The 26,203-nt window shown below is 41.7% G+C and overlaps 1 protein-coding gene across 3 annotated transcripts in view; it reads left to right on the top strand.

Moving 5' to 3' along the window:
* LOC126246874 (RCC1-like G exchanging factor-like protein) overlaps window positions 1-26,203 on the top strand; it is a 117,151-nt gene that overhangs the window by 29,003 nt on the left and 61,945 nt on the right. For all 3 annotated transcript variants that reach the window (XM_049948429.1, XM_049948430.1, XM_049948431.1), the window contains one exon: window positions 2,904-3,006. In XM_049948429.1, the coding sequence (XP_049804386.1) occupies window positions 2,904-3,006 (103 nt within the window). The remainder of the gene's footprint in view (window positions 1-2,903; window positions 3,007-26,203) is intronic.

Genomic DNA, 26,203 nt, shown 5'->3' with positions numbered 1-26,203 from the left:
AAACTTATCGTACTTTAAGAGGTTACACAGCTGGCCCTCTGAAGTAGGCAACACTGTGTGGGCATCTGCTTCAAAATAGCATGATGATACTTAAGAGAACTCCACAAATGTTGGCTTTTCATACCCTTCCTGTCAAAATGGTATGTGAGATACTTTTTTGGTCAATTCCCTTCTGAACAGTTTGAGCAGGGGATGATACTCCACAGGACGTATTCTCTTTGTCAGAAAAGTTCTATGATAAGTTATCTCTATCTCTGAGTTTGCAATACTAAAAGCAATAATTATTGTTTTTATGTTACTACGTACATCTGCATCTTGAAATGATCTTGGCCATGTTTCTGTGCATACTCCCTAGGTGGCAGGGTTGTGCTTAGCAATGCACTGTTTAAATTCTTGGTGCATTTAATTATGGTGACACAATGGATGCTCATTGTGAGCAAAGAGTGAACATTAAGTTCTGCGTTAAGCTCAGGAAAACCCCTGGTGAAGTGGGGACAGTGGTTAAGCAAGCATCTGCAGGTGAGGCACTTTCAAGAAGTTGTGTTTTCGAGTGGCACAAAAGGTTTCAGGAAGGCAGAGATTCACTGTAAGATGATCCCAGGGCTGGTTACCTTTCTACAGCAAATGCCAATGCAAGTGTGGAGTGTGTAAGGTAGTTATTGCAAGAAGACCATTCTTTAACAGCGAATGCAATATCAGAAGAACTTAATTTGAACTGTGATGTGTGTCATAACATTTTATGCAAAAATTCAGGAAAATGGAAACTAAATGCAAAACTTGTCCCTCACACACTAACAGACAAACAGAAAGAGGAAAGATGAAGAATTTCTGCTGAACTACTGGACAGACCTAGACGTGATCCCACATTTCTGTGTAAGGTTATTGCTAGGGATGAAAGTTGGTGCTACCAGTATGACCCTCACACAAAGTGTCAAAAGTGCTAAATGGTAGAGTCCTAGATCACTCGTGTTTAAAAATGTCAATCGACAACCTTCGAGAACAAAGACAATGTTGATTACATTCTTTGATAGTAAAGAATTAGTTCACCATGAGAATGTTTCTCCAGGTCAAACAGTGAACCCAACTCTGTACATCAAATGCATGAAACATTTGCGACAAGCAATTCAGCATCACTGACCCGATTTGTGGCATTCTCAGGACTGGTTCTTGCTGCATAACAATGCAAGACCACATATTGCTTTATCTGTTACTGAGTATCTGACCAGACATTCTGTTATTGCCATCCCACATCCGCCATATTCGCTCAGCTTCTTACCTTGCAATTTTTTCATGTTTATGCAAGTGAAAAGGTGAGATCCTAACCCACAATTACTTCTCCTTTGAAGGGAAGGTATACAAATAAATCTGCAGCACAGCCGTGGACATCCACATGGCACCCTCCTATGCTAACCTGTTTATGGGCCATCTGGGGATACCTTCCTAGCCTCCGAAAATGCTAAACTGCTTTCCTGTTTCAGGTTCATTGATGATATCTTCATGATCTGGTCTTAGGGCCCAAGACACTCCCTTCCATACAGCCTAGCCACCCAGGGATGGCATATCTGCAATGACCAGAACTCCCTTGCCCAGTATGCTGAGGGTCTCATCAAGGCCTTCACAGACAGGCACTATGTCCCAGACCTAGATCTCCCAAGTCATTTCTCCTCACACCCCCAATCCTCCCAATATCCCTCAAGAACCAACCACTAAGGGTGCCTCCTTCATTACCCAATTCCACGCCGGACTGGAAAAACTGAACCACGTCCTTCGTCATGGCTTTGATTGCCTACCATCGTGCCCTGAAATAAGGGACATCCTACCCAAGATCCTTCCCACCCTCCTAAAGTGGTGTTCTATCATCCACCCAAATCTCCACAACATCCTAGTCCATTGCTATGTCACTCCCAACCCCAACCCGTTACTGCAAGGATCTTATCCCTGTGGGAGACCCAGGTGCAAGACTGCTCAATCCACCCACCCAGCACTTCCAGTCCTGTCACAGATTTATCTTACCCTACCAGCGGTTGGGCCACCTGTGACAGCAGCTATGTCATTTACCAGCTCTGCTGCAATCATTGCACAGCATCACTGCCAACCAGCTATCCATGAGGATGAATGGTAATTGTGACCAAAAGGAAAGTGGAGCACTCTGTGGCACAACTTGCAACTGAACATAATGTGCTTGATTTTAATGGCTGCCTCACTACCCAAGCCATCTGGATCCTCCCCTCTACCACCAGCTTTTCTGAACTGCGCAGATGGGAGTCATCCTTACAAAACATTCTTTGCTCCCATAATTATCCCGGCCTCAACCTACCGTAACAGACTGTTCCCACACCCTCCATCCAACAGTTTCAGCCCCTTCTGTCCTATCACCTCCTCCTTATCCTCGTCTTCCATCCTCTTTGTTTGCCACCCTCTGCCAACACACCCACCCATCTTTTCCTGCTCCTTTCCTTTTTCGCTCCATTTCCTTCAGGTCTCTGCCCCACAACATTCTGATGCTGCACATGTTGGCATTTTAGTCCATGCACACTCTGTCAGACAGTGCTTCTCTCTTCCCTCACCCATACACTGCTGTCCCTTCTCCTTCCCCTTCAGATTGCTGCTTCCATCCCTCATGACACTTGCATTCTGACCTGAGCTGCCAGACTTGGAAGTCATGTGCACTTACTTGTGTGAATGACTGTTGTATGTTCCTTTTTTTCTGATGAAGGCTGAGGCCAAAAGCTTATGTGAAAGTGGCTCTTTTAATTGTGCTGTCTGCAACTCAGCATGTTATCTTTACAATAAGTTGCAATATATCTTTTTCTATATTGTTGATATTCTTATATCAAGTTTCTATTGTTTTGTATTAATTACTCATTTCTTGAGAGTTCAAGCAAGCCACTCTTGTATTTCAGATAGTGGACATTGCATGTGGATATGGTTTTACAGCATTTGCTGTAGATGCCAAGGATGGATACAAAGTATTCGGCTGTGGGATAAATACAGATTCACAGATAGGTAAATGAAACATTTAAATTGCTTATTTTACTTTTGTAAAATATTGGTATCAAGTATTCTCTATAATTTTAATGCTCATTCCTCTCCCTAGTGAAAAGGATCTCCAAAATGAAAGTACAAGGAAGTGAAAATGGATAAAAGTTCTACTTCTCAGGTGGTAGTTGTCGTAGACAAAAAAGGTGGCACATATGCTGATGTATTTGACAATATTTTTCTTCCTTTGTCAAAATAATACATTGTTGGAGGAAACTGCCCTGTTCAGGAACTAAGTAGAAAACCTGTTCAGAACCACTGATCAACAGATACAGAAGGACATGGCAATAGGAAAATCATCAGTGGAGTGCTAGCAACAGAACAAATTTGAAAAATTGAATAAAGGCTATCACTATGTTCGTTGTAAGAGACAGACATGTGCAAAACTGAAGCATTGCAGTTATGATGTGGTAGAGTATTGTGTCTTATCAGTATGGAGTTATTGACTGCGTAAGGGTGTAAGTGTCAATCTGGTATTTGATGGATCAATTTACCCCTTACACTTCTTTGCCGCAGCACAGCATGCCTCTTTGTGACATCACTAAGGAGGATGCCCCATAGTTCTGGAAGGTGCGAATTGGCACTAGAGATTGGTTGGCAGTGCAGCAGTCACTCTTGTGCCATACCCAGAGCCATCAAATGAGCAAGACATGAGTATGTATGAGAGCGCTATTGCAGAAAATGTGTTAAAAATATTACTTTGTTGGTTAAGAAAATGATTAATATTGAAAAGATGGCAGGGCTAAATCATTTTACATCATGAACGATGAGTATATGCAAGTGAAGTGCGAGTGCTGTTAGAAACCATGTTAATGTAATTTTCAATCAAGGAGTGAATAAAATTTAGTGTTCAGCACAAGTTTCTTGTGTGATATATAACCTGTGAATAACTTTTGGATGAATTGTTTTGTGTTACGTGAATGGAGTGAATAAGGCATGTGTCAGAAGGTACATGGTTGGGATTCTAATTACCAATGCAAGTACCTTGGATGGAAGTTTGCCCATCTGGAAACTGGCTAATTGAGATGTCCAATGTCTTTAAAAATATCAGTCACGCTGAAACTTTTTCCAGCAATTCAGCCTTAGTGACTTGGTTGTCAGCCTGATGACTTGTTTTAAGCCTCTGCTTAACACTGCCTGATCCCTACACACCACTGCTAAGGTGTATGGAAGGGAGAGTCATATTTGAAATTATCTGTATTATATTAGTGGATCCACTGTTCTTGTTGGCATGTCAACATAGAAACCACTAAGCTGTTAGTAAGAATGACTGAATGCAGAAAGAGGGTAAACATTGGTAAAATCAATGTCTGTGATATAGCATGCTCTTCAGTAAAATAGGTGTGACTTTAATACTTGCTTTTCCATAAGCATGATGTAAACTTTTTCCTTCCACTGGAATTAATAGAGAGGAACCTCCTTTCTCTCCAGCTCTTTGTTCTGCAATCATCCTCAGTCATATTTAATTTAAGTATCTAGTTTTTCATAATTAGTGATAGCACACTGGACTCGCATTCGGGAGGATGACAGTTCAAACCTGTGTCCAGCCATCCTGATTTAGGTTTTCCATGATTTCCCTAAATCGCTTCAGACAAATGCCAGGATGGTTCCTTTGAAAGGGCATGGCTGACTTCCTTCCAAAATCCGATGGGAGCGATGACCTCGCTGTTTGGTCCCGTCCCCACAACCAACCAACCAATAATTAGGGATTTCTCTTTTTTTTTTCTTTCCTTTAGCTGCTTTGTCTCCATTTTATACTGTTTTCCTGTGTTACTGTTATGGCATTACAAGCATGGACATCCTGCAGGCAATAATGTTTGTAAAACAAAACTCAGAGTATAATGTAACAAACAGTATTGTACATAAGTACAATACACAGGGAAGGGAAAATTTTCACAGACTTGCAGTTAAAAAGAAAAAACTGCAGCCCATAGTTCACATATAATAGGAACCATATTTTATGACAGACTGCCATCTTACCTGAAGACAGCTAATTTAAACACTTTAAAGAATAAACTTAAGCATTTATTAACAGAGAAAAGCAGGTATTCAGTAGAAGATTTCAAGTTGTAATATCCCTTTTTAAAACAGTGTATATAGCAGGAGTTTGTTTTTGCAACACAAAAATGATAATTTCTGATCTTCACACACTATATCTATGTATGCTTTTAATTTCACGTTGTAAAGTCTCTCTGTAAAACAGTGTATATAGGCATGAGTTTATTTTTGCAACAAAAAATGATATTTTCTGATCTTCACTATTTATATCAATGTGTGCACTTATGTATGTTAACTAAACCTTTGTACATGTGGACTAAAATCTATGCCAATGTCCGAAAACTGATTGTTAAATTAGAAGCAAACAAACAAATAAACAAGCCAAACAGTCTGCTGCAGCAGATGATGTGAACTTAGTCTCTGTAGGTTTGCAGCCTCCAAAGAAAAGCTGTGCAGAGTGAGTCACATATTTTCTGGTAAGAAGTGAATAAATATGCTACTAGCCAAGGCACCTTGGAAATTTCAGCTCTTACAGGCCAACTGAAAACAAAGAGCAGTGAAATGTCTGGGACTTAAAATTATTTCAGGGATATACACTCCTGGAAATTGAAATAAGAACACCGTGAATTCATTGTCCCAGGAAGGCGAAACTTAATTGACACATTCCTGGGGTCAGATACATCACATGATCACACTGACAGAACCACAGGCACATAGACACAGGCAACAGAGCATGCACAATGTCGGCAGTAGTACAGTGTATATCCACCTTTCGCAGCAATGCAGGCTGCTATTCTCCCATGGAGACGATCGTAGAGATGCTGGATGTAGTCCTGTGGAACGGCTTGCCATGCCATTTCCACCTGGCGCCTCAGTTGGACCAGTGTTCGTGCTGGACGTGCAGACCGCGTGAGACGACGCTTCATCCAGTCCCAAACATGCTCAATGGGGGACAGATCCGGAGATCTTGCTGGCCAGGGTAGTTGACTTACACCTTCTAGAGCACGTTGGGTGGCACGGGATACATGCGGACGTGCATTGTCCTGTTGGAACAGCAAGTTCCGTTGCCGGTCTAGGAATGGTAGAACGATGGGTTCGATGACGGTTTGGATGTACCGTGCACTATTCAGTGTCCCCTCGACGATCACCAGTGGTGTACGGCCAGTGTAGGAGATCGCTCCCCACACCATGATGCCGGGTGTTGGCCCTGTGTGCCTCGGTCGTATGCAGTCCTGATTGTGGCGCTCACCTGCACGGCGCCAAACACGCATACGACCATCATTGGCACCAAGGCAGAAGCGACTCTCATCGCTGAAGACGACACGTCTCCATTCGTCCCTCCATTCACGCCTGTCGCGACACCACTGGAGGCGGGCTGCACGATGTTGGGGCGTGGGCGGAAGACGGCCTAACGGTGTGCGGGACCGTAGCCCAGCTTCATGGAGACGGTTGCGAATGGTCCTCGCCGATACCCCAGGAGCAACAGTGTCCCTAATTTGCTGGGAAGTGGCGGTGCGGTCCCCTACGGCACTGCGTAGGATCCTACGGTCTTGGCGTGCATCCGTGCGTCGCTGCGGTCCGGTCCCAGGTCGACGGGCACGTGCACCTTCCGCCGACCACTGGCGACAACATCGATGTACTGTGGAGACCTCACGCCCCACGTGTTGAGCAATTCGGCGGTACGTCCACCCGGCCTCCCGCATGCCCACTATACGCCCTCGCTCAAAGTCCGTCAACTGCACATACGGTTCACGTCCACGCTGTCGCGGCATGCTACCAGTGTTAAAGACTGCGATGGAGCTCCGTATGCCACGGCAAACTGGCTGACACTGACGGCGGCGGTGCACAAATGCTGCGCAGCTAGCGCCATTCGACGGCCAACACCGCGGTTCCTGGTGTGTCCGCTGTGCCGTGCGTGTGATCATTGCTTGTACAGCCCTCTCGCAGTGTCCGGAGCAAGTATGGTGGGTCTGACACACCGGTGTCAATGTGTTCTTTTTTCCATTTCCAGGAGTGTATGTATTAATTAGCCACTGGAGCTTTGCAAAAACTGAAAGCAGCATTACCAGTGAAAATAATACTGAATGCATGCAGTATAATGGCCTGGTTATTAGAAGCCATTCAAGCTTAATTACATTATGAGGACTAGTTATCATCTCAAAAAAATCCAGTTGCGACTACGAAACTTGGTGATGATGTTAATCCTGCTTTACACATTCACCCTGCAATGCAACACATTTTTCACAACAATAAATGACTTGGCAACGACCGTGGTTGTAGAAGCCTGCATTTTGGCTTTGCAGAAAATATTCCACCCCGAAAACCAACTCACTGGCAACCTGAAAAGCCTACCATGGAGTGGTTTGTTCCAATGAGGATAGAGGATGAAATCACTTGGAGTCATTTCAGGAGAGTATTGGGATGAGACAAAATTTGATAGCCCAAAGAAACACATGTGTAAATGTGTCTTGTGCAGAATGAGGGGGGGGTTTGTCATGGAGCTAAAACACCCTCTCTGGACAGTATCTCATAACACTTCACCTTGCCCATAAATGTGATGAACAAAAATTAAGTTGCTTAAATTAAATGTATATGGTCATGTGAACAATTTACACGATTTTTTTAATACAGTAACTTGGCTGTAAGTATTATAGCCTGCAAAAGGCACATGGGTGCTGCATACAACGTTGTTCCTGTGGCTGAAATAGTGGATGCATTGTACACTATTTCATGTGAAATGTCTTAAAACAATTCCTTTTTTTCTATAAAATACAGAACAGTTCCACTGTTTCCACATTTTAAAGTTGAATACCCCTGAGGACAATGTCTGCATCTTCCCTTTTTTCCCACACTCTGGCCAGTGACCAAAACTGTCATACTGTACATCATTCATTGGCACAAGATTTTTTTTTTATTCTTCTTCTTCTTCTTCTTCTTCTAGAATTATCATCCGTCCAGTAGTCAAAGTCAGTTTTTATCTTTACAGAAAAGATAAGTTAGTTTGCAACGTCCCAGGGAAGAGAGTGCAAACATATTTGTATAATAACTCACCTTTAAGACTTCCTCTTTCCTTCTATAAGCAGTCTTCATTGTACAAGAAAAAAACAGAGTGACAATATCAAAAGAAACTGTTACATCAGTAACTAATGGTCACATAACATTGCACGGTGTCTGCTAAAGATGTGCACTATTCAGAAATTTTTCACCAGATACAACAGAATATCATTGTGTAAGAGAGCTTAAAAATACCATGCAAACAGCACTGGCCTTTCAAGGACGAAACTCACAACATATTACAGAAAACAGTTCACAACTTTGATGTTGTGTGAGAGCAACATTGCCAAATAAAGGTTAAGGGCAACCTACATGTGTGAGTAAACCTATAGTATTTGAATAACAGATTAAAATACAGTTGCAATTATTTGCGTATGAAAAATGTATCTGCTAACACATCTTAGAATATTACATGTAGGGGCAAATGGCTCTTTCATGATAGAGGTTGTACTTAGAGAAGGGCAGTTCACAAGAATTCCTTGGGGATATGTGAAACTCTGATAATGCATAGTACCTCTACGTGAGACTTATTTTTTGCTGAGTCATTCAGTTTATGTGAGGCTTGGAAATTGTCTCTTGACATACATGGAGTGGGACAGTATTTTTGGTATTTGACTTGCTGCAATTCGACTTGTGAATATGTTTGTTATCATCTGATTTGGATTTGGGTGTGTCTTGTTCTGGGAGGGAGACTTAACTCATGTGGACTTATGATGAAGAAGAACTCAATTTACTTATGGACTTCTGTGTGTTGTATCTTGGTAAAATTCTTGAGAACACATGGTTTTTTGGTTAGCATTTACCTGTGGGAGCTTTGCTGTTTGTCACTAGGATATCGTAGTTGTAGGAAATAAACTTTTCATTATATAGTGACTGGAATGTGACAAGACTGGGAACAACTCGAGAACCCACTGAAACTGTCTGACCAGCCAGGGGCCATCAACAACAAGTCACAAAGAGTTAACAGCAGGACAACAACAAGAGGAAGGACGATGGAGACAGTAGAGCTGAATAACAAGCCCAGTAAGTAAACCAAGAGTGAAAGCTAGACATATTGAATCCAGGAACAAAACAATGATGTGTAGAGAGATCAGTACAAAATCACAGTGAAATTACATCTGAAGACTGAGCTGCTGCAGTGCTAGCTTTAAAGGACAGCTGGGGGTGCTGACAGGTTGGCAAGATGGGCATGGCCCCACAGCCAGCACTTTCAGCAGTGTTGCCAGCACTCTCAGTGCAGTCTAATGGCTGTCATCAAGGTCCATGCATTCCAGCGGACCTTCAAACTAGCTGGGCCAGCATACCTGATCTTTTCTCCCTGAAATGGTTTCATATGGCCAGAGGTGCCCAGACAATGCTTTGGAAGGTGAATTGGTAGTATGGTTGACATCGTGGCACTATAAAGACTACTAGCTGGCAGGAGGAACCCAGGATGTCTGGCAACAGACTGGGGCATGGCAGTGTGGATGATGATTGCTGAGGGGTTGGAGGCTGCAGCAAAACCTCCACCTCCATGCCTGTATTCACCCATGTAGGGTTGGTATCAACAAGGATGGCGGTTTAATCAGGAGGGGTAGATGGAAGTGGTCAGTATGACAGTATCCAAACCCCTGGCAGTGTCAACTGTCATAAGGTGCTGCCAATGGGTGGTAATCACCATAACTGGCATCCTTGAGTCTTTTGCCCCATACTAGCGTGGCCGCCCATGTGGCTGTTCATGGTGAAATGCTCCCGGTGTACTGGGTCCAGGTTTCCTGGGTCTGTGGTGTCAGGAGATGGAGGAGAGTACACAGCTAACTCCCATGGAGGAGCTCTCCTGGGCTAAGATCGTGGACACCATGAGCACAACTATGGTGGTGGTGGCGGTGGCAGTGGCAGTGGCAGTGGCGGTGGCGGTGGCGGCGGCAGCGGTGAGGCGGTGGCAGCGGCGGCACCCACCACTTGTAACATTTGTTGTTTAAACATCCATACTATATGCTCTGCACTGCCATTGGAGGACTAAACAGGTGTTTTATGCTATTCATGGTGCAGGGTTGTTTGGAAGCCATTGCCGTGAATTAGGGTCCATTGTCCAACATAATGGTTCAGGGAATCCCGTTGATGGCAGGAACCTGGATGAATTCATTAAGTGTTGTGTCAGTGGTGGTGGACAGCATGCTGACCACATATGTGTACTTAGGAATAAATGTCCACAACAATGAGCCACTCTGAGCCTCGAAAGGAACCAGCAAAGCCCAGATAATGTGTTTCCCGGTCAACAGAGGAGGTGGGCCAGGGAGCTAAAGATGGCCTGGTGCCAGGCGCAAGCAGAACAGTTGTGCACCTCAGCTTCCAAGTCTTTATTCAGTTCTGGACAGTGGGAATGCCACATTTCATCCGTGACATACACCAATGCCTGCGAAGGAGGAGTTGGAAAACTTGAAGAAGCGGGATAGGTAGGATGACAACACAGTTAGTAAACAGTTCTCCATCAAGCAGGAGTACAACTGTGATATCTGTCAAATGGTGGTGAGAGGTGAAATCAGATCTGGAGCTCTGGAATGATGTTCTTTGGAAGATAAAGATAGGGTGACAGTGCATATCCGTAGCAATTTGAGTAGCTGTGTTGTGTCACTGTTCCACATCAGTGTGGAAACACAAGATTCTCTGTTGGTAAAAGGCCAGGTCTGATTATGCAGGTAGAATATAGAGATCATACACATTTGCCAGGCTTGTATTTAAGATATAATTCTAGGAGCTGAGGAAAGAACCCAATGCTGGAGACATCATACCATCCACTCTGGAAGCTGGAAGCACGGCCCAAAGAGCACTACCAGCAGTTTGTGATCTCTAAACTTGGTCCCAAATAGGTAAACATGGGGCTTCTTAGTGGCATTAGTGGCAAAGATACTCACTAAAGCTCCTTTTCTATCTGCAAGTAATGTGATTGAGTGGATGTCACCATCTTCAGCATGTGGGAAATTGGTTGCTCAATACCATCATCACCGAGCGAGGTGGCGCAGTGGTTAGCACACTGGACTCGCATTCAGGAGGACGACGGTTCAATCCCGTGTCTGGTCATCCTGATTTAGGTTTTCCGTGATTTCCCTAAATCGCTCCAGGCAAATGTCGGGATGATTTCTTTGAAAGGGCATGACTGACATCCTTCCCTAATCCGATGACACCGATGACCTCGCTGTCTGGTCTCCTCCCCAAACAACCCAACCCAACCCAATACCATCATCACCCCTATGCATCAAGACTGCACCAGTGCCATAGGGAGAGGTACTCACAGCCAAAACCCGAGGAAGTGTTAGGGTAAAAGAGTGTAAGGCAGTGCGCCGAGTGCAGCAGACAATTCAGCTATGTGAAAGTCTGTTTGCAGGCAGCTGTCCATCTATATTGACAACTCTCTTTCAGAACTGTTTCAGTGGATGCATAATATGGGCTCTCTGTGAGAAGAACTTTGAATAACAATTTACCTTTCTGGGGAAAAAAAAGTCTGCAGCTCTTGCAAATTTTGGGTATAGGTTAGAGAGTCAATTGCTGCGACATTGTGCTCAGTGAGCTGGAGGCCTTCTTTGTTGCACAAGTGTCTGAGATATTCCAATTGCTCCTGAAAAAACTGGCATTTGTGTAAGCGACAATAGAGCTATGTGTCATGGAACATAATAAAGAAGGTGGAAAGGTTGCGCAGGTGGTCCTGACACATAGTGCTAATGACAGTTAAGTCATCAAGATAGTTAGTGTAAATGGAAATGGACATCATTAACTGTTCCAGGTATCTGCCAAAGTGGAAGAGATCTCAAAAGGTCTGTCATAGAAAAATATTCACCTCCAAAAAGCTTCATGAGGAGGCCCTCTGGTTGTCAGTTTAAAATCTCCGCATAGCTGCAGGGAGCCATCAGCTTTCTTGACCACTACCAGGTGTGTGGCCGAAGTGTTGGTTTTAACAGGTTCAGTCACTCCAGCATATGTACACAGTCTAGTTCCTGCATAATGACTGCCTATAAGAAAACAAGAGTAGGCTATGCCCGGCAGAAATGGGGCACTGTGTCGGGATGCCAAGAGCTACGGGCTGGAAAGTCTTTGGCGCATCCCAGGTATAGGTTCGAAATCAGTACACAAAGCTCATCAAGTTCCTGGAAGGCAATTGTGTCGGAAACAACCTGAACCTCTTCAGTGATGGAGAATCCAAACAATGAGGAGCCATCCAGACAGAAATATGAGGTTTGCCCAGAAAGTAATGCACCACATTTTTTTTCTTCAACAATTCTTAATTGAACTTAATGAGAATTACACACACAAAAGAATGGTATTTTATCTATACACCCTATCTTTCCACGTAATCTCCGTCCCGAACTATGGCCTTGATCCAGCGCAAAACAAGGGTGTGTATACCCTGTCGGTACCAATCCTTGTCCTGGTGGTGGAGCCAGTGCTTCACTGTGTGAATCACCTCCTCAGCATCCTCAAAATATTTTCCACGAATGGGATCCTTTAACGGCCCAAACAAGTGGAAGACCGAGGGGACTAGGCCAAGGCTGTAGGGTAGATGGGGTAATATTGTCCAACCCTGTGTTGTGATGTGTTCAGCAGTCCTCAGACTTGTGTGGGGTTGAACATTTTTGTGTTGCAGCAAAACGTCTCCTGGGTTTCTCTGGTGCCAAAGTCACCAGAAGCGTGTCTCGAGTTTTGTTAATGTGTTGACGAGTGCTTCTGAGTTAATGGTACTGCATCTTGGCATTACATCAATGAGAATCGCACCTTCACAGTCCCAGAACATGGTGATCATGACCTTACCGGTGGAGGCAATTGCTTTAAATTTCTTCTTCTGTGGGGAGTGGGAATGGTGCCATTCCATCGTCTTTCATTTTGTTTTGGGCTCAAAATGGTGAATCCGGTTTCATCACCTGTCACAGTCTGGGACAAGAAGCCCTTCCCCCTCGGCTTCAAAATGTTGCAACAAATCAAGACAATTGTTTTTTCTGTGTGATTTGCGATCCAGCATTAGATATTGCAGGACCCATCTTGCAAACACTTTTGAGTATCCAAGAGTGCAGATAAGTACATCCCCACTTACTTTACTGATTGACAGATGCAGTGCCAACTGCCGGGTCATAATGCGTCTGTCCTTGCGAATGACAACATCAGCTCACTGCAACAAGTCAGGTGTGACAGACGTGGACAGTTTCCCCGACCACTGCAAATCATAGAGCTCCACCGAACAACCTTCTGATCACTTCACCCTCTGTGCCCAGTGACTAACTGTACTTCTGTTGACAGCACATGCTCCGTAGACTTTGCACAAGTGTTTGTGAATATTCCCCACAGTTTCTTTCTCTGCAATGAGAAATTCAATGACGGCACGTTGCTTGTAAAGTATATCACTTACAGACGCCATTTTGAAACTGTCCTGCAGCTACTCTGTCTGTCAGAAGTGACTCACTCAGGAGACTTCAAATAATAAATATGTAACATGTCGCATTCGTAACATTGTTTTTGGCTGAGAAAAAAACTGTGATGTATTACTTTCTGGGCAAACCTAGTAAACGTTCCTGGCCAAGCAACTATTGACAATGAACTGCATCATCAACTGTGTGATCTTTTTGTAGGTAGCTGTGATTGTGAATTGATTCTGGGGAGAAACTAAATTGTCACCATTTGTGACTAATGTACAGGACAGTGGTACCAAATCATTGGAAACCATATAATAATTCATTTGAAAGTTTACCAAGGAAACAGTAGCTCCTATGTCCACCTAGAAATGGATACCCTGTGTCGCTGTTGTGGGGTTAATAAACAACTTAGTAGTGGAAGGATCACCCGGAAGAACAACTGTCTGAAGATCATACACAATCCCTGGACATGTATGGGAGGAACAGGGTCAATTCTTCCTCACGATTTTCAACTGACAGTATGGAGATGGCCGTCTGTTCCATACTGGGGGCAATGCACCTAGCGATCCAGATAGTTTGCATGCAGGTGCAATATAAAGCAGTAGGGACAAGACAGAAGATACCACAGCTTACGCTGAGTGAGTGTGTGGCTTTCCAGAAGCCACTGATACATCAAAAATCGAGGAATCAAAATGACACCAATGGGAAAGAGGCTTATGAGGGTTCTGCCTCTAGAAAATTGAAAATATTGTTGCTAATAATGAAGGAATCTCAGACAGAATAGCAAGATTTGGTTTAAGAATAAAAGAAAGGTATTCCATGGGAACTGTTAAAGTGTATGCACCTCACAGTCTTACATTTTTTTGAGGAACGAGAAGAGTTACAGAGGCTGGTAAGTAACAGCGTATTCCTTTTTTAAGATTATTGGGAGATTTTAATACAAATGTAGGGCAAGAAGTAAAGAAAGGTTCTTCAGTGAGGAGCTTCAGATATATCAGAAATGACAGAGCTCATACATTAATAAAATTTGTTAAGAAGACTAAATGTTCTTCTAGAAAAAAGCCAACAAAAACAAAAAACAGAAACAGAAAAAAAAACAAAAAAGATAGACAAGAATGGAATAGCACTAAAAGTGAAACTGATTGTATTTTATCAAATAACTTAAAAAATGTAAAGTTACTATGAGACAAAATGCCTGGCCAGTATTTATTTTCAGGAACAAATTCTATCAGCATTGATAGACACATTTAAAAATTTAAAAACTTTTCCTGGCTTTCAGTACTATTGATTCCTTCTTCAGTTCAGGGGGTAGATTGGGGAAGGTTAGAAAGGAGGGGTAAGTCACTCAGGATCCACATATTGTGAGCTCAGAAGTACATTCACTAAGACCATGGTCACTTTTTGTACAATGCCTTAAAGAAGGGAGCAATCTCCCAGCTTGGATCTCACCCAACTATCTTAGAAAAAATAATAAATCTGACCAATTATTTGAAGCCAAGATATAATTAATACAATTTATAAATGGCTCAGATGACACTGAGATGATCTTAGATGTGGGTTTCTTGATCTCTGCTGTTGGGTGGAGAAGCATAGGACCCCCTCAATAGGTCAGGCATGCACTATATCCAGGAAGAGGTTACTAGCATGGCAAAGTGCTCGTGGCATGCGCATGTGGGTTTTTTAGGATAGAGAAATTCTTCTGCAAGCCCAACAAAATGTGTTCTGACACCAGAAAGGGTAGTATTTGTCATACCATATCACAGAAAAAGAAAAAAAAAGCATTAATATAGTATTAGACAACTGCAGGGACAGCTATGGAAAGGCCCTGCAACTAGCCTTGCTTATAAATGGTAAAAATGCCCTCTTAGTAGTATGAACAGAAAGCTGCCTAAAAACAGAATTTAACAGGAATGAAATTCTAAACTCCAACTGGAATGTACAAAGCCAACTGGAATGTATATCAGAAAGATAATTTTTATGCTGGTTGTGGTGGAGGTGTGTTTACAGCCATACAAAATATGATAAAATCTAGTGAGATTGGTATAGATTGAGAACACAAAATAATTTGGATGAAAATAAGTGTTAATAGTGGATCAAACATGCTTTTATATACCCCCGCCTCAGCACCGTTAGTTGCAAAACATTTAATGGGAAAACTGGAACTATTTCATGTAAATTTCCTGGCCATATTATAGTTTTAGATGGAGATTTCAACTTGTCAGCTATAGAATAACAAGATTCAAGTGATTAGGATCGGTAGTACAGATAGAGAATTATGTGAAATTGTTGTAAGTTTGTGATCTGAAAATTATATTGAGCAATTAACCAGATAACTGACTCATGAAAGTAACATCTTAGACCTGCTGGTGACAAACAGACACGAACTTTATGAGTAAGTGTAGAACAGAAAACCAGTGATCATAAGGTCATTACAGCATCACTGAATGTGGCTGTAAATAGGAATTTAAAGAAAGGTAGGTTGATCTTTCTGTTTAGAAAAAGTGAGAAGAAAGAGATTTCAGATTATCTGACAGCTCAACATGAAAATTACATCTCCAACACTAACAATGTTGAGCATGATTGGACAAAGTCCAAGAGCACTATAAATATGTGCTGAGCACATTTATGAGAGATGGAAATGACCTACTGTGGTTTGGTAACCATATTAGAAAGTTGCTACAAAAGCAGTGAGAGCTTCACTACAAATTTGAACATAACCAAAGCTTCACAGACAAATGAAAACTAAATGAAGTCAAATTTAGTGTAAGGAGAGCCATGTGCAAAGCATTCAACAAATTCTAAAGTAAAATTCTTTCTGCCAACTCGACAGAAAATACTAAGAAGTTTTGGACTTATTAAATTGGTAAACAAATTGTCACTATCTATCCAAACACTCAATGACCATAATAGCATTGAAACAGAGAATGACACAAAAAGGGCCATAATACTATACATCTTTTTCCAAAAGCATTTCACAGAGGAAGATGACATGGTAGTACCTCCTTTAAATAGTTGCACAAACTACAAAATGACAATAGAATTAGATGACCAAAGAATAGAAAAACAACTAAAATTGTTCAACAGAGGAAAGGCCACTGGACCTGATGAAATACCAACTCTATTCTACATAGAGTATGCAAAAGAACTTGCATCTCTTCTAACTGCAGTATACTGCATGTCTCTGGAGGAGTGAAGTATTCCTAATGATTGAAAAAACCACTCGCCATTTCCATTTTCATCAAAAGTCGTCAAACAGACACACAGAACTGTAGTCCTATACCTCTGATGCCAGTGTGGTGTAGAATTTTGGAACATTTTTTATGCCCACATATTAAGGCATTTCTGCAGAATGAAAATCTCCTCCGTAGGAATCAATGTGGGTTTTGAAAACAAAGATTGTGTGAATCCCAGCTTGCTCAGTTTGTCCACAAGATCCAGAAAGCAGTAGATACAGGCACACAGGAAAATGCCATGTACACTCACTTTCAGAAGGTGTTCAGTAAAGTTCCACACTGTCATATAATGAACAAAACACAAGCATTTGGAATACCAGACCAGATGTGTGATTGGATTGAAGACTTTCTAGCTAACAGAGCATAACATGAAACTTCCTGGCAGATTAAAACTGTGTGCTGGACCAAAACTCAGGACCTTTGTCTTTCGCGGGTAAGTGCTCCACTGACTGAGCTACCCAAGTACGACTCATGACCCATCCTCACAACTTCAGTTCTGCCAGTGCCTTGTCTCCTACCTTCCAACTGAAGCTGTGGGGAGAGGTTGTGAGTCATGCTTGGGTAGCTCAGTTGGTGGAGCACTTGCCCGCGAAAGGCAAAGGTCCCATGTTGGAGTCTCGGTCTGACACTCAGTTTTATTCTGTCAGGAAGTTTCAAATCAGCGCACACTCTAGAGCACAGTGTAACATTCTCAGTGGGGAAAAGTTTTCCGACATAAAAATAACTTGAGGCATGCTCCAAGGAAGAGTTATAGGACCATTGCTTTTCACAGTATATATAAGTGTCAGAAGTTCTATGAGGCTTTTTTTGGATGATGCTACTGTATACAGAGAAGTCACAATTCTAGAAAACTGTAGGAAATGCAGGAAAACCTGCAGACAATCAACACTTGTTGCATGGAGTGATAGTTGACCCTCAACATAAACAAATGCAACATATTGCCAATATGTAGACAGGGAGACCATTCACTGTATGATTACCCAATTGCAAAACGTCACTAGACTCAGTTATTTCCATAAAATATTTGGGAGTACGTGTATGGAGTGACCTGAAGTGGAATGACCATATAAAATTAACCTTGGGGCAGACAGATGTGAGGCTGAGATTCTTTGGAAGAATGCTCAGGAAGTATTGGCTGTCCGCAAGGGAAGGAGCTTGCAATACACTCATTTGACCAATATTGCTCCTCAGTCTGGGCTCCATACCAGATACGATTGATAGAGGAAATAGAGTAGATCCAAAAAAGAGTAGCACATTTTGTTACAGGTTCATTTAGTAAACGCAATAAAGGCAGAGAGATTCTCAGCGGACGTTGTAAGAGAGGCATGATGTGAACTACTGTTAATACTCTGAGAGCTTGCGCTCGTGGAAGAGTAACCAATACATTGTTCCTTCTTACATATATCTTTTGGAAAGACCACAAACATAAAACTAGAAAGATTCAAGCCCGCACAGAAGTTTACTAGCAATCATTCTTCCCATGAGCCATTCATGATTGGAACAGGAAGTGGGGTAAGTGACTCTGGTACAGAAAGTACCCTCTGCCAAACACTGTAAAGTGGCTTGTGGAATATAGATGTAGATGTTGATGTAAATGTGAGGAGATGAACCCATAAGTGTGTCATTCTGTAACATTACAGTTGTATCTATGCCTTTTGTCATGCTCATTAACAGCAAGAAATGTGAATGATAATTGCAGGTGAAATACATTACAAAAATACACATATAAATACAAATAACGTATGAAACTAGAGCAATTTTAGATGAACCCATTTTGAGTTATGCCTAATTTTTGTTGTTATTGTTTTAAACAACATGCACTTATTCTTTTACTTGTGTGGGATAAGGATACTATGGATTTATCACATACTGTCATCATATCTCGTGTACTTATAACACAATTAGTTGCCAGTTCCATATAGATTTGAGGGATCCTTAATTATTGCCACAACATTGAAACTGCCAGTTGTGTCGACATGGAGTTTTAATAAAATATTTTTGTAAACATTATCTTTCATTTGAGACATCATATGTTTCTTTCTCAATCAGGCTTCATGAGTAATTGTGGTTTTTATAGACTTAATTTGATATTTGTGGAGGAAGCTTTAAGTTGTCGACAGTCACATGAAAAAGAGAAAGAAAACTTCAGAATAAATCCTTTTTCAAGCTTGAGTACACACATACACATGTATGCACACATGCTTGTGCTTCTACATAGTGCCAGTTGAATGCACAATGTAAGGATTGCAGTCTGGCAGGTGTATGATGGGGTGGGGTCTGTGCTGGTTGGGATGGGTAGAGGGCGGGAGAGAGACGGGAGGTAGGAAGAGGGGTTGGGGATGAGTAGCTAGTGGCTTAGAGGGAGGCAGCCGGTTTGCTAGCAAGGAACGTGGGAGGAGTATGGGCTAGGCTAGGCATGTGATGCATGGGTGCTGGAGACAGTGGGGGGCAGTGCACAATGAAGCTGATGTGGAGATGTGAATTGGGAGAGCGTGATAGGACAGAAGAAGGGTTAATGGAGATTAGGGCCAGGAGGATTACGAGAGTGAATTATGTATTGCAAGGACAACTCCTGTCTGTGCATTTCAGGGAGGTGGAGGGCCAGGATTGTGAAGCAGACATTTAAATTGAGCATATTGTGTGTTATGACTGAAAGAACACAGAATCAGTTGTTGACCTATGTTTATTACTCATGCCACAAAAATACAAGTCCAATTCACAAGCCAAGGTCTGTTCCGATAAACCGTGTTCAGGTATTCCAGACAATGTAGACAGTGAATGATAGAGTATACCAAAACGCTAGTCCAGAATTCAGAGCACGATCATAACTCTTGATCGTTGGCATGGGTAGGATCCTAGCACAGTGAAATGAGATGAACTGGCTGTAGCAACTTGCGTGGTCATTTAAATAAGGCCACTCTAAGTCTTTGTGCCTGTGTGAGCAAGGTGGTGACCGAAGGTGAGGCTTTCTTCCCCCATTTCAAAGTTGGCATGTCTGGCCAGCTGGCGAGTCTTCCCAGCATGCTGTGGCTAGTGTTGTTGTTGTTAATCTGTTTGGCAGATCAGTTGAGGTATTCATAGTCAGACACAATGCTGTCGCTGCTCAGACTGGCTTGCTACTCATATCTGGCTTTAATTTGAAGTGGCAGCCACCATGCCCCTTCCCCCTAGAAGGGTGGAATGGGACCCAGACCCTGGTGACAATTGAAGTGCTTTGGGATCCAGATATGGGTGATGTCCCTTTGCTCTGGCAAACAAAGGTGTCCCCCAGTGCTGGGTCGTCCATGGCCTGCAGTAGCTGCCAGTCAGCAGGGATAGGACTGTAGGGCCGGGAGTGTCCTGAGTGGAAGTGTCAACAACTCCTAGAAAGTGCAGCCCCGGGTGCAGGGTCACTGAATGGTGGCGAAGGCATCTCCATCTCTGGAGGCTGCTCAGGAGGCAGGCTGGCTGATAGGAGACAGTTGCTGGGAGTCAGCAAATGGTGATAGAAGGTCCCGCACGGCCTCCTGGCAGAGATGGGCAAATTTTACTTTGCTCTCTGTCGGACATTTTTATATCACTGGGTAACTGATCAAAAATTTTAGTTGCAGCAGTTTTGTACTAAAGACAACCTTAATGTGGAATAATGAATGTATTGTAATTATGTGCTTCAGTGTTCCTTTTGAACTGTAGTGGATTATTTACAACAAACTTCATGAGTGAAGCTCCTTAAACAGAGCTACAAGATGACTGCAGGTGGGCACCCCATATCACTTTTACAGCACATTTCTGAGCAATGATGACTTTCTTAAAGATGAATTACCCCAGAACATTATTCCCTATGATATTATTGACTAAAAATATGTAAACTTACTGGTTTCTCTCTTCCAAAGATTTGCAGTGATTCTAAGTGCAAATGTGTCTGAACTAAGTTGTTTTAGTAGTTCCAAAATGTGCTTTTTCCAGTTTAAATTCTCATCTACATCTACATCTACATCTACATTTATACTCCGCAAGCCACCCAACGGTGTGTGGCGGAGGGCACTTTACGTGCCACTGTCATTACCTCCCTTTCCTGTTCCAGTCGCGTATGGTTCGCGGGAAGAATGACTGTCTGAAAGCCTCCGTGCGCGCTCTAATCTCTCTAATTTTACATTTGTGATCTCCTCGGGAGGTATAAGTAGGGGGAAGCAATATATTTGATACCTCATCCAGAAACGCACCCTCTCGAAACCTGGCGAGCAAGCTACACCGCGATGCAGAGCGCCTCTCTTGCAGAGTCTGCCACTTGAGTGTATTAAACATCTCCGTAACGCTATCACGGTTACCAAATAACCCTGTGACGAAACGCGCCGCTCTTCTTTGGATCTTCTCTATCTCCTCCGTCAACCCGATCTGGTACGGATCCCACACTGATGAGCAATACTCAAGTATAGGTCGAACGAGTGTTTTGTAAGCCACCTCCTTTGTTGATGGACTACATTTTCTAAGCACTCTCCCAATGAATCTCAACCTGGTACCCGCCTTACCAACAATTAATTTTATATGATCATTCCACTTCAAATCGTTCCGCACGCATACTCCCAGATATTTTACAGAAGTAACTGCTACCAGTGTTTGTTCCGCTATCATATAATCATACAATAAAGTATCCTTCTTTCTATGTATTCGCAATACATTACATTTGTCTATGTTAAGGGACAGTTGCCACTCCCTGCACCAAGTGCCTATCCACTGCAGATCTTCCTGCATTTCGTTACAATTTTCTAACGCTGCAACTTCTCTGTATACTACAGCATCATCCGCGAAAAGCCGCATGGAACTTCCGACACTATCTACTAGGTCATTTATATATATTGTGAAAAGCAATGATCCCATAACACTCCCCTGTGGCACGCCAGAGGTTACTTTAACGTCTGTAGACGTCTCTCCATTGATAACAACATGCTGTGTTCTGTTTGCTAAAAACTCTTCAATCCAGCCACACAGCTGGTCTGATATGCCGTAGGCTCTTACTTTGTTTATCAGGCGACAGTGCGGAACTGTATCGAACGCCTTCCGGAAGTCAAGAAAAATAGCATCTACCTGGGAGTCAGTATCTAATATTTTCTGGGTCTCATGAACAAATAAAGCAAGTTGGGTCTCACACGATCGCTGTTTACGGAATCCATGTTGATTCCTACAGAGTAGATTCTGGGTTTCCAAAAATGACATGATACTCGAGCAAAAAACATGTTCTAAAATTCTACAACAGATCGACGTCAGAGATATAGGTCTATAGTTTTGCGCATCTGCTCGATGACCCTTCTTGAAGACTGGGACTACCTGTGCTCTTTTCCAATCATTTGGAACCCTCCGTTCCTCTAGAGACTTGCGGTACATGGCTGTTAGAAGGGGGGCAAGTTCTTTCGCATACTCTGTGTAGAGTCGAATTGGTATCCCGTCAGGTCCAGTGGACTTTCCTCTGTTGAGTGATTCCAGTTGCTTTTCTATTCCTTGGACACTTATTTCGATGTCAGCCATTTTTTCGTTTGTGCGAGGATTTAGAGAAGGAACTGCAGTGCAGTCTTCCTCTGTGAAACAGCTTTGGAAAAAGGTGTTTAGTATTTCAGCTTTATGCGTGTCATCCTCTGTTTCAATGCCATCATCATCCCGCAGTGTCTGGATATGCTGTTTCGAGCCACTTACTGATTTAACGTAAGACCAGAACTTCCTAGGATTTTCTGTCAAGTCGGTACATAGAATTTTACTTTCGAATTCACTGAACGCTTCACGCATAGCCCTCCTTACGCTAAGTTTGACATCGTTTAGCTTCTGTTTGTCTGAGAGGTTTTGGCTGCGTTTAAACTTGGAGTGAAGCTCTCTTTGCTTTCGCAGTAGTTTCCTAACTTTGTTGTTGTACCACGGTGGGTTTTTCCCGTCCCTCACAGTTTTACTCGGCACGTACCTGTCTAAAACGCATCAGTATGGACCTCGAAGAATTTTAAAGTTTTCACCCTATTTATTATTTCCTCACCAAGTGTCACATTTATCATTGCTGTAATACCTCTAGATGTGCAAAAATGAATATGGTGTGCATTTTTAAAATTAAGAAAACCAGTCAATGATACTTTTAAGAAGTTGTTGCCATTTTTGCTTCTATATGTATGCTGATCTTGATTACAATGCTATTGCCATCTGCAAAAAGAGTTATTTCTACTTGTTGTGTATTAGATTGAATATTGTTTACATATATGAGGAACAATGGAAGACCTAAGATTGAGCCTTCAGAAACCCCATATGTGATTTCTCCCCAGTCAGAATTATGTCCTTAGACTATATGTGTTGGATTACTAAGTACGACTTTCTGCTTTCTTGTGGTTAGCTATGACATTATCCATTTGTCGACTATACTACCAATCCCATAAAACTTCAATTTATTTGGGTGAGTACTGTGATTCTCACAGTTGAATGCTTCAGATATGATCCAGAAAATACCAGCTGGTGGTATTTTATTATTTAATGCTTATGAAATGTGGTGAGTGAACATGGAAATGGCATTCTGAGTAGAGCAACTCTTCTGAAACCCAAACTTTGATTTGCTGAGGACAATGCTGCTGCTCAGGTAAGATACTCTGGAATATGTCACCTTCTGCAGGATTTTGGAAAATGGTGTCAGCAGTGACACAGATTGGCAGTTATTGACATCTCTCCTATCATCTCTCCTGTGCTCCATCTGAAGAATATAGTGCCCCACATAAGTACAAATAATTTAGTAAGTACATCACAGTTTAGGTTATGGAATTATTGTGCAAGAGAGAATGTCATTTATACAGTTACTAACCAGATATTACAAAGCTTACATAACAAAATATCAACAGTTGGTTTTTTTTTCGTGATCTCCACAAAGCATTGCTTTCATGAAATCGAATGTGTTACAAACAATTTGTTTGAATTGTATTCTGCTTTCAAAAGGTTATTCCTAACCTCTGCAACTACAGCTTCCTCCCTTCATCAGTCCTCTTCATCTCCATGTATGAAGAACATCCCATCTCATTGATCATCTTTTGTATATAGGATGTTCTGGATCAGCCCTTCATTTTCTTCTCTATGATCTTGCCTTCAAAAATGTTTTGTAGAAAAATATTGTTTCTAATTAAGTGTCCAACGAGTTTTGCTTCGCATAGGCCTATAACATTCAGTAGTTCTTTCTTCCTTACCACTTGCTGCAGAACTACCTCGCTCATTTTTCTGTCAGTTCAGCGAGTCCTTGTAATTCTCCTCCAGAAACACAGTTCTCTAGCTTCGAGGCAAGCTTTCTCCTGTTTTGTTAATGTCCAGGTTTCACATCCATATGCCAGGACATTCCACCCAAAGGTCTTTAAAAATATCCTCCTCCTCTTTTTTTTTTGCAGAAGCTGATATACTTGTTGAATAGGAATGTTCTTATTTTGCAATGCACTCTTGGCTATTGTCATTATTATCTTGATTTCCTTGAGACATTTTCTTCCATAGTGCTGCTGAGACAGTGAAATTCAGTTACTCTGTTGAGCTGCTCACTGGCAGTTTTTATGTCAGTCTTACCACCATCTCCTTTCTTGTCTATAGCCATGACTTGTGTCTAATTGGTAATTATTTTTAGTTTTACTTTTGTTAGCTCTTGATTTAAGACCTTAAGCAGTTTATTTAGTTATTTCTCTGATCCTGCCCATATCACAGTGTCACAAAAAACTCTGATGCAGTGAATATGAATACCATTAGTTTTTATTGTCAGTTGTCTTTTCTTTCATTGTTGTTGTTACTTCCTTGATGAACATATTAAATAAGTAAGGTAACAGAGAGCATCCTTGTCTTACTACACTTCTGATTTTTGCTTCTTTCTTGCTATCATTAATTTCCAGTTCATTGCCTTGACTTTTTTATATATACTCAGTCAAAATTAATTTCCTGCCCTTCCAGTCAAGTTGAACTTTGTACATTGCTTTAAATAATAACTGCCAGTCGACAATTTCAAATGCTTTTTCTAGGTCGATAAATGCTATATAAGTTTTTCTGTTTACTTCTAATCTTTTTTCCAAAACTTGACATAGTGCCAGTATTACTTTTCTTGCTTCTTTCCCTCTTCTGAAGCGAAATCAGTCATTGGCTTGGTTACAATCTTTGTTCTTTCTAATTCTCTCTTTAACTGTTGACAGAAATATTTTTATGCATGTGAAAGAAGGGCTAGTGTTCTGTAATTAGTGCAGTCCTTTGCATTTGTCTCCTTCGGTAATGCAATATTTCTACTTGTGAAGTCTTGTGATATGATACCCTCTCTATAACATTTAGATACTGCAGTAAATAATTTGCTTCTGATGTTGTCGCTGCTGTCTTGTAGGAGCTCTGCAGGGAAGTCATCTAGATTGTAACCTATTCAGCACAAAGAAGAACTCTTCATTTGTTATCGATGATCCTTCATTGTTTTCATCAATTAGTTTTTCATCCTCAATATACTCATCTGAACGTCCACTTTCAGCACTGCTGCAAAAATCTTCAATATACGCTTCCTATCTGTTACTTATCACTTCTATGCCAAATATCAGTTTCCTATTTTTGTCTCTTACTATGTTACTCTTGATTCTCTCTCTTTGTTCCAGTAGCTTAATCTTGGAGAAAGCTTCATCCTATTTTCCATGTTTAAAATCAGCTTCTATCTCTTTGGGAATTTTTTCCAGAGTCTTTTCTTTTTCTCTAGATGGCACCTTGTTGTCATCGTATTTTTTGTTTGTATTGATCAAGGCTTTTTTTCTTTTAGTCTATTTCTTTTGTCAATAAGTTCCAGCATTTCTTGGGTCACCCAAGGCTTCCTAGGCTCTAATGTCCTTATTCGTAACATGTCTGTGACTGTATTTGTTGTATTTGACTTAATAACATCTCAACTTCTTTCTTCTCTGTTTGATGCTATTGTCACATACTTGAATTCCTGCAGAACCTCTGCATCCTTCAGTTTATATAGTGCTCATTTCTTCGAGTATTTCAGATAGAGTTTCATAAAGTTGATATGGTACTTTGCCACAACAAGTGTACAGTCATTATCTGCATTAGCACCTGGGTATCTATGATTAGATTTCACTTGGTTCCTGTGCCTCAGCTTTACTATTCCATGTTCAGTCATGTATCTCCCACTATCAACAGGTTCTTCCACATGCAGCGTCTTCTCTTTGGATCTTCATAACATGTGTTTATTATGCCCATCTCGCATTGTTCACAAATTCTAATAATTTCTCACCTCTTGAAGTCACTGTTCCCAGCCAGAACTTACCAGCACATTTTTGTTTTTTTTTTTTTTTTTTTTTTTTTTGTATGTCTATTGACACATTAAAAGATCCCCTAAGACTAACATTGTCTTTGGTGTTCCATTTCCATTAGTTCTTCAATGGAGTCATATGTTTTTTGATTTCTTCATTGTTTCTATTTGTCAATGGTAAGTATACTTGAGTTATTGTTAGTCCACTGGACTAGCATTTCACTTTATCATTCATACCCTATTATTCACATGGTATG

Source organism: Schistocerca nitens, chromosome 1, assembly GCF_023898315.1.
Source record: "Schistocerca nitens isolate TAMUIC-IGC-003100 chromosome 1, iqSchNite1.1, whole genome shotgun sequence".
Lineage (NCBI taxonomy): Eukaryota > Metazoa > Arthropoda > Insecta > Orthoptera > Acrididae > Schistocerca > Schistocerca nitens.
Note: the sequence above shows the minus strand (reverse complement) of the source record. Positions and strands in the feature narration are given on the sequence as shown.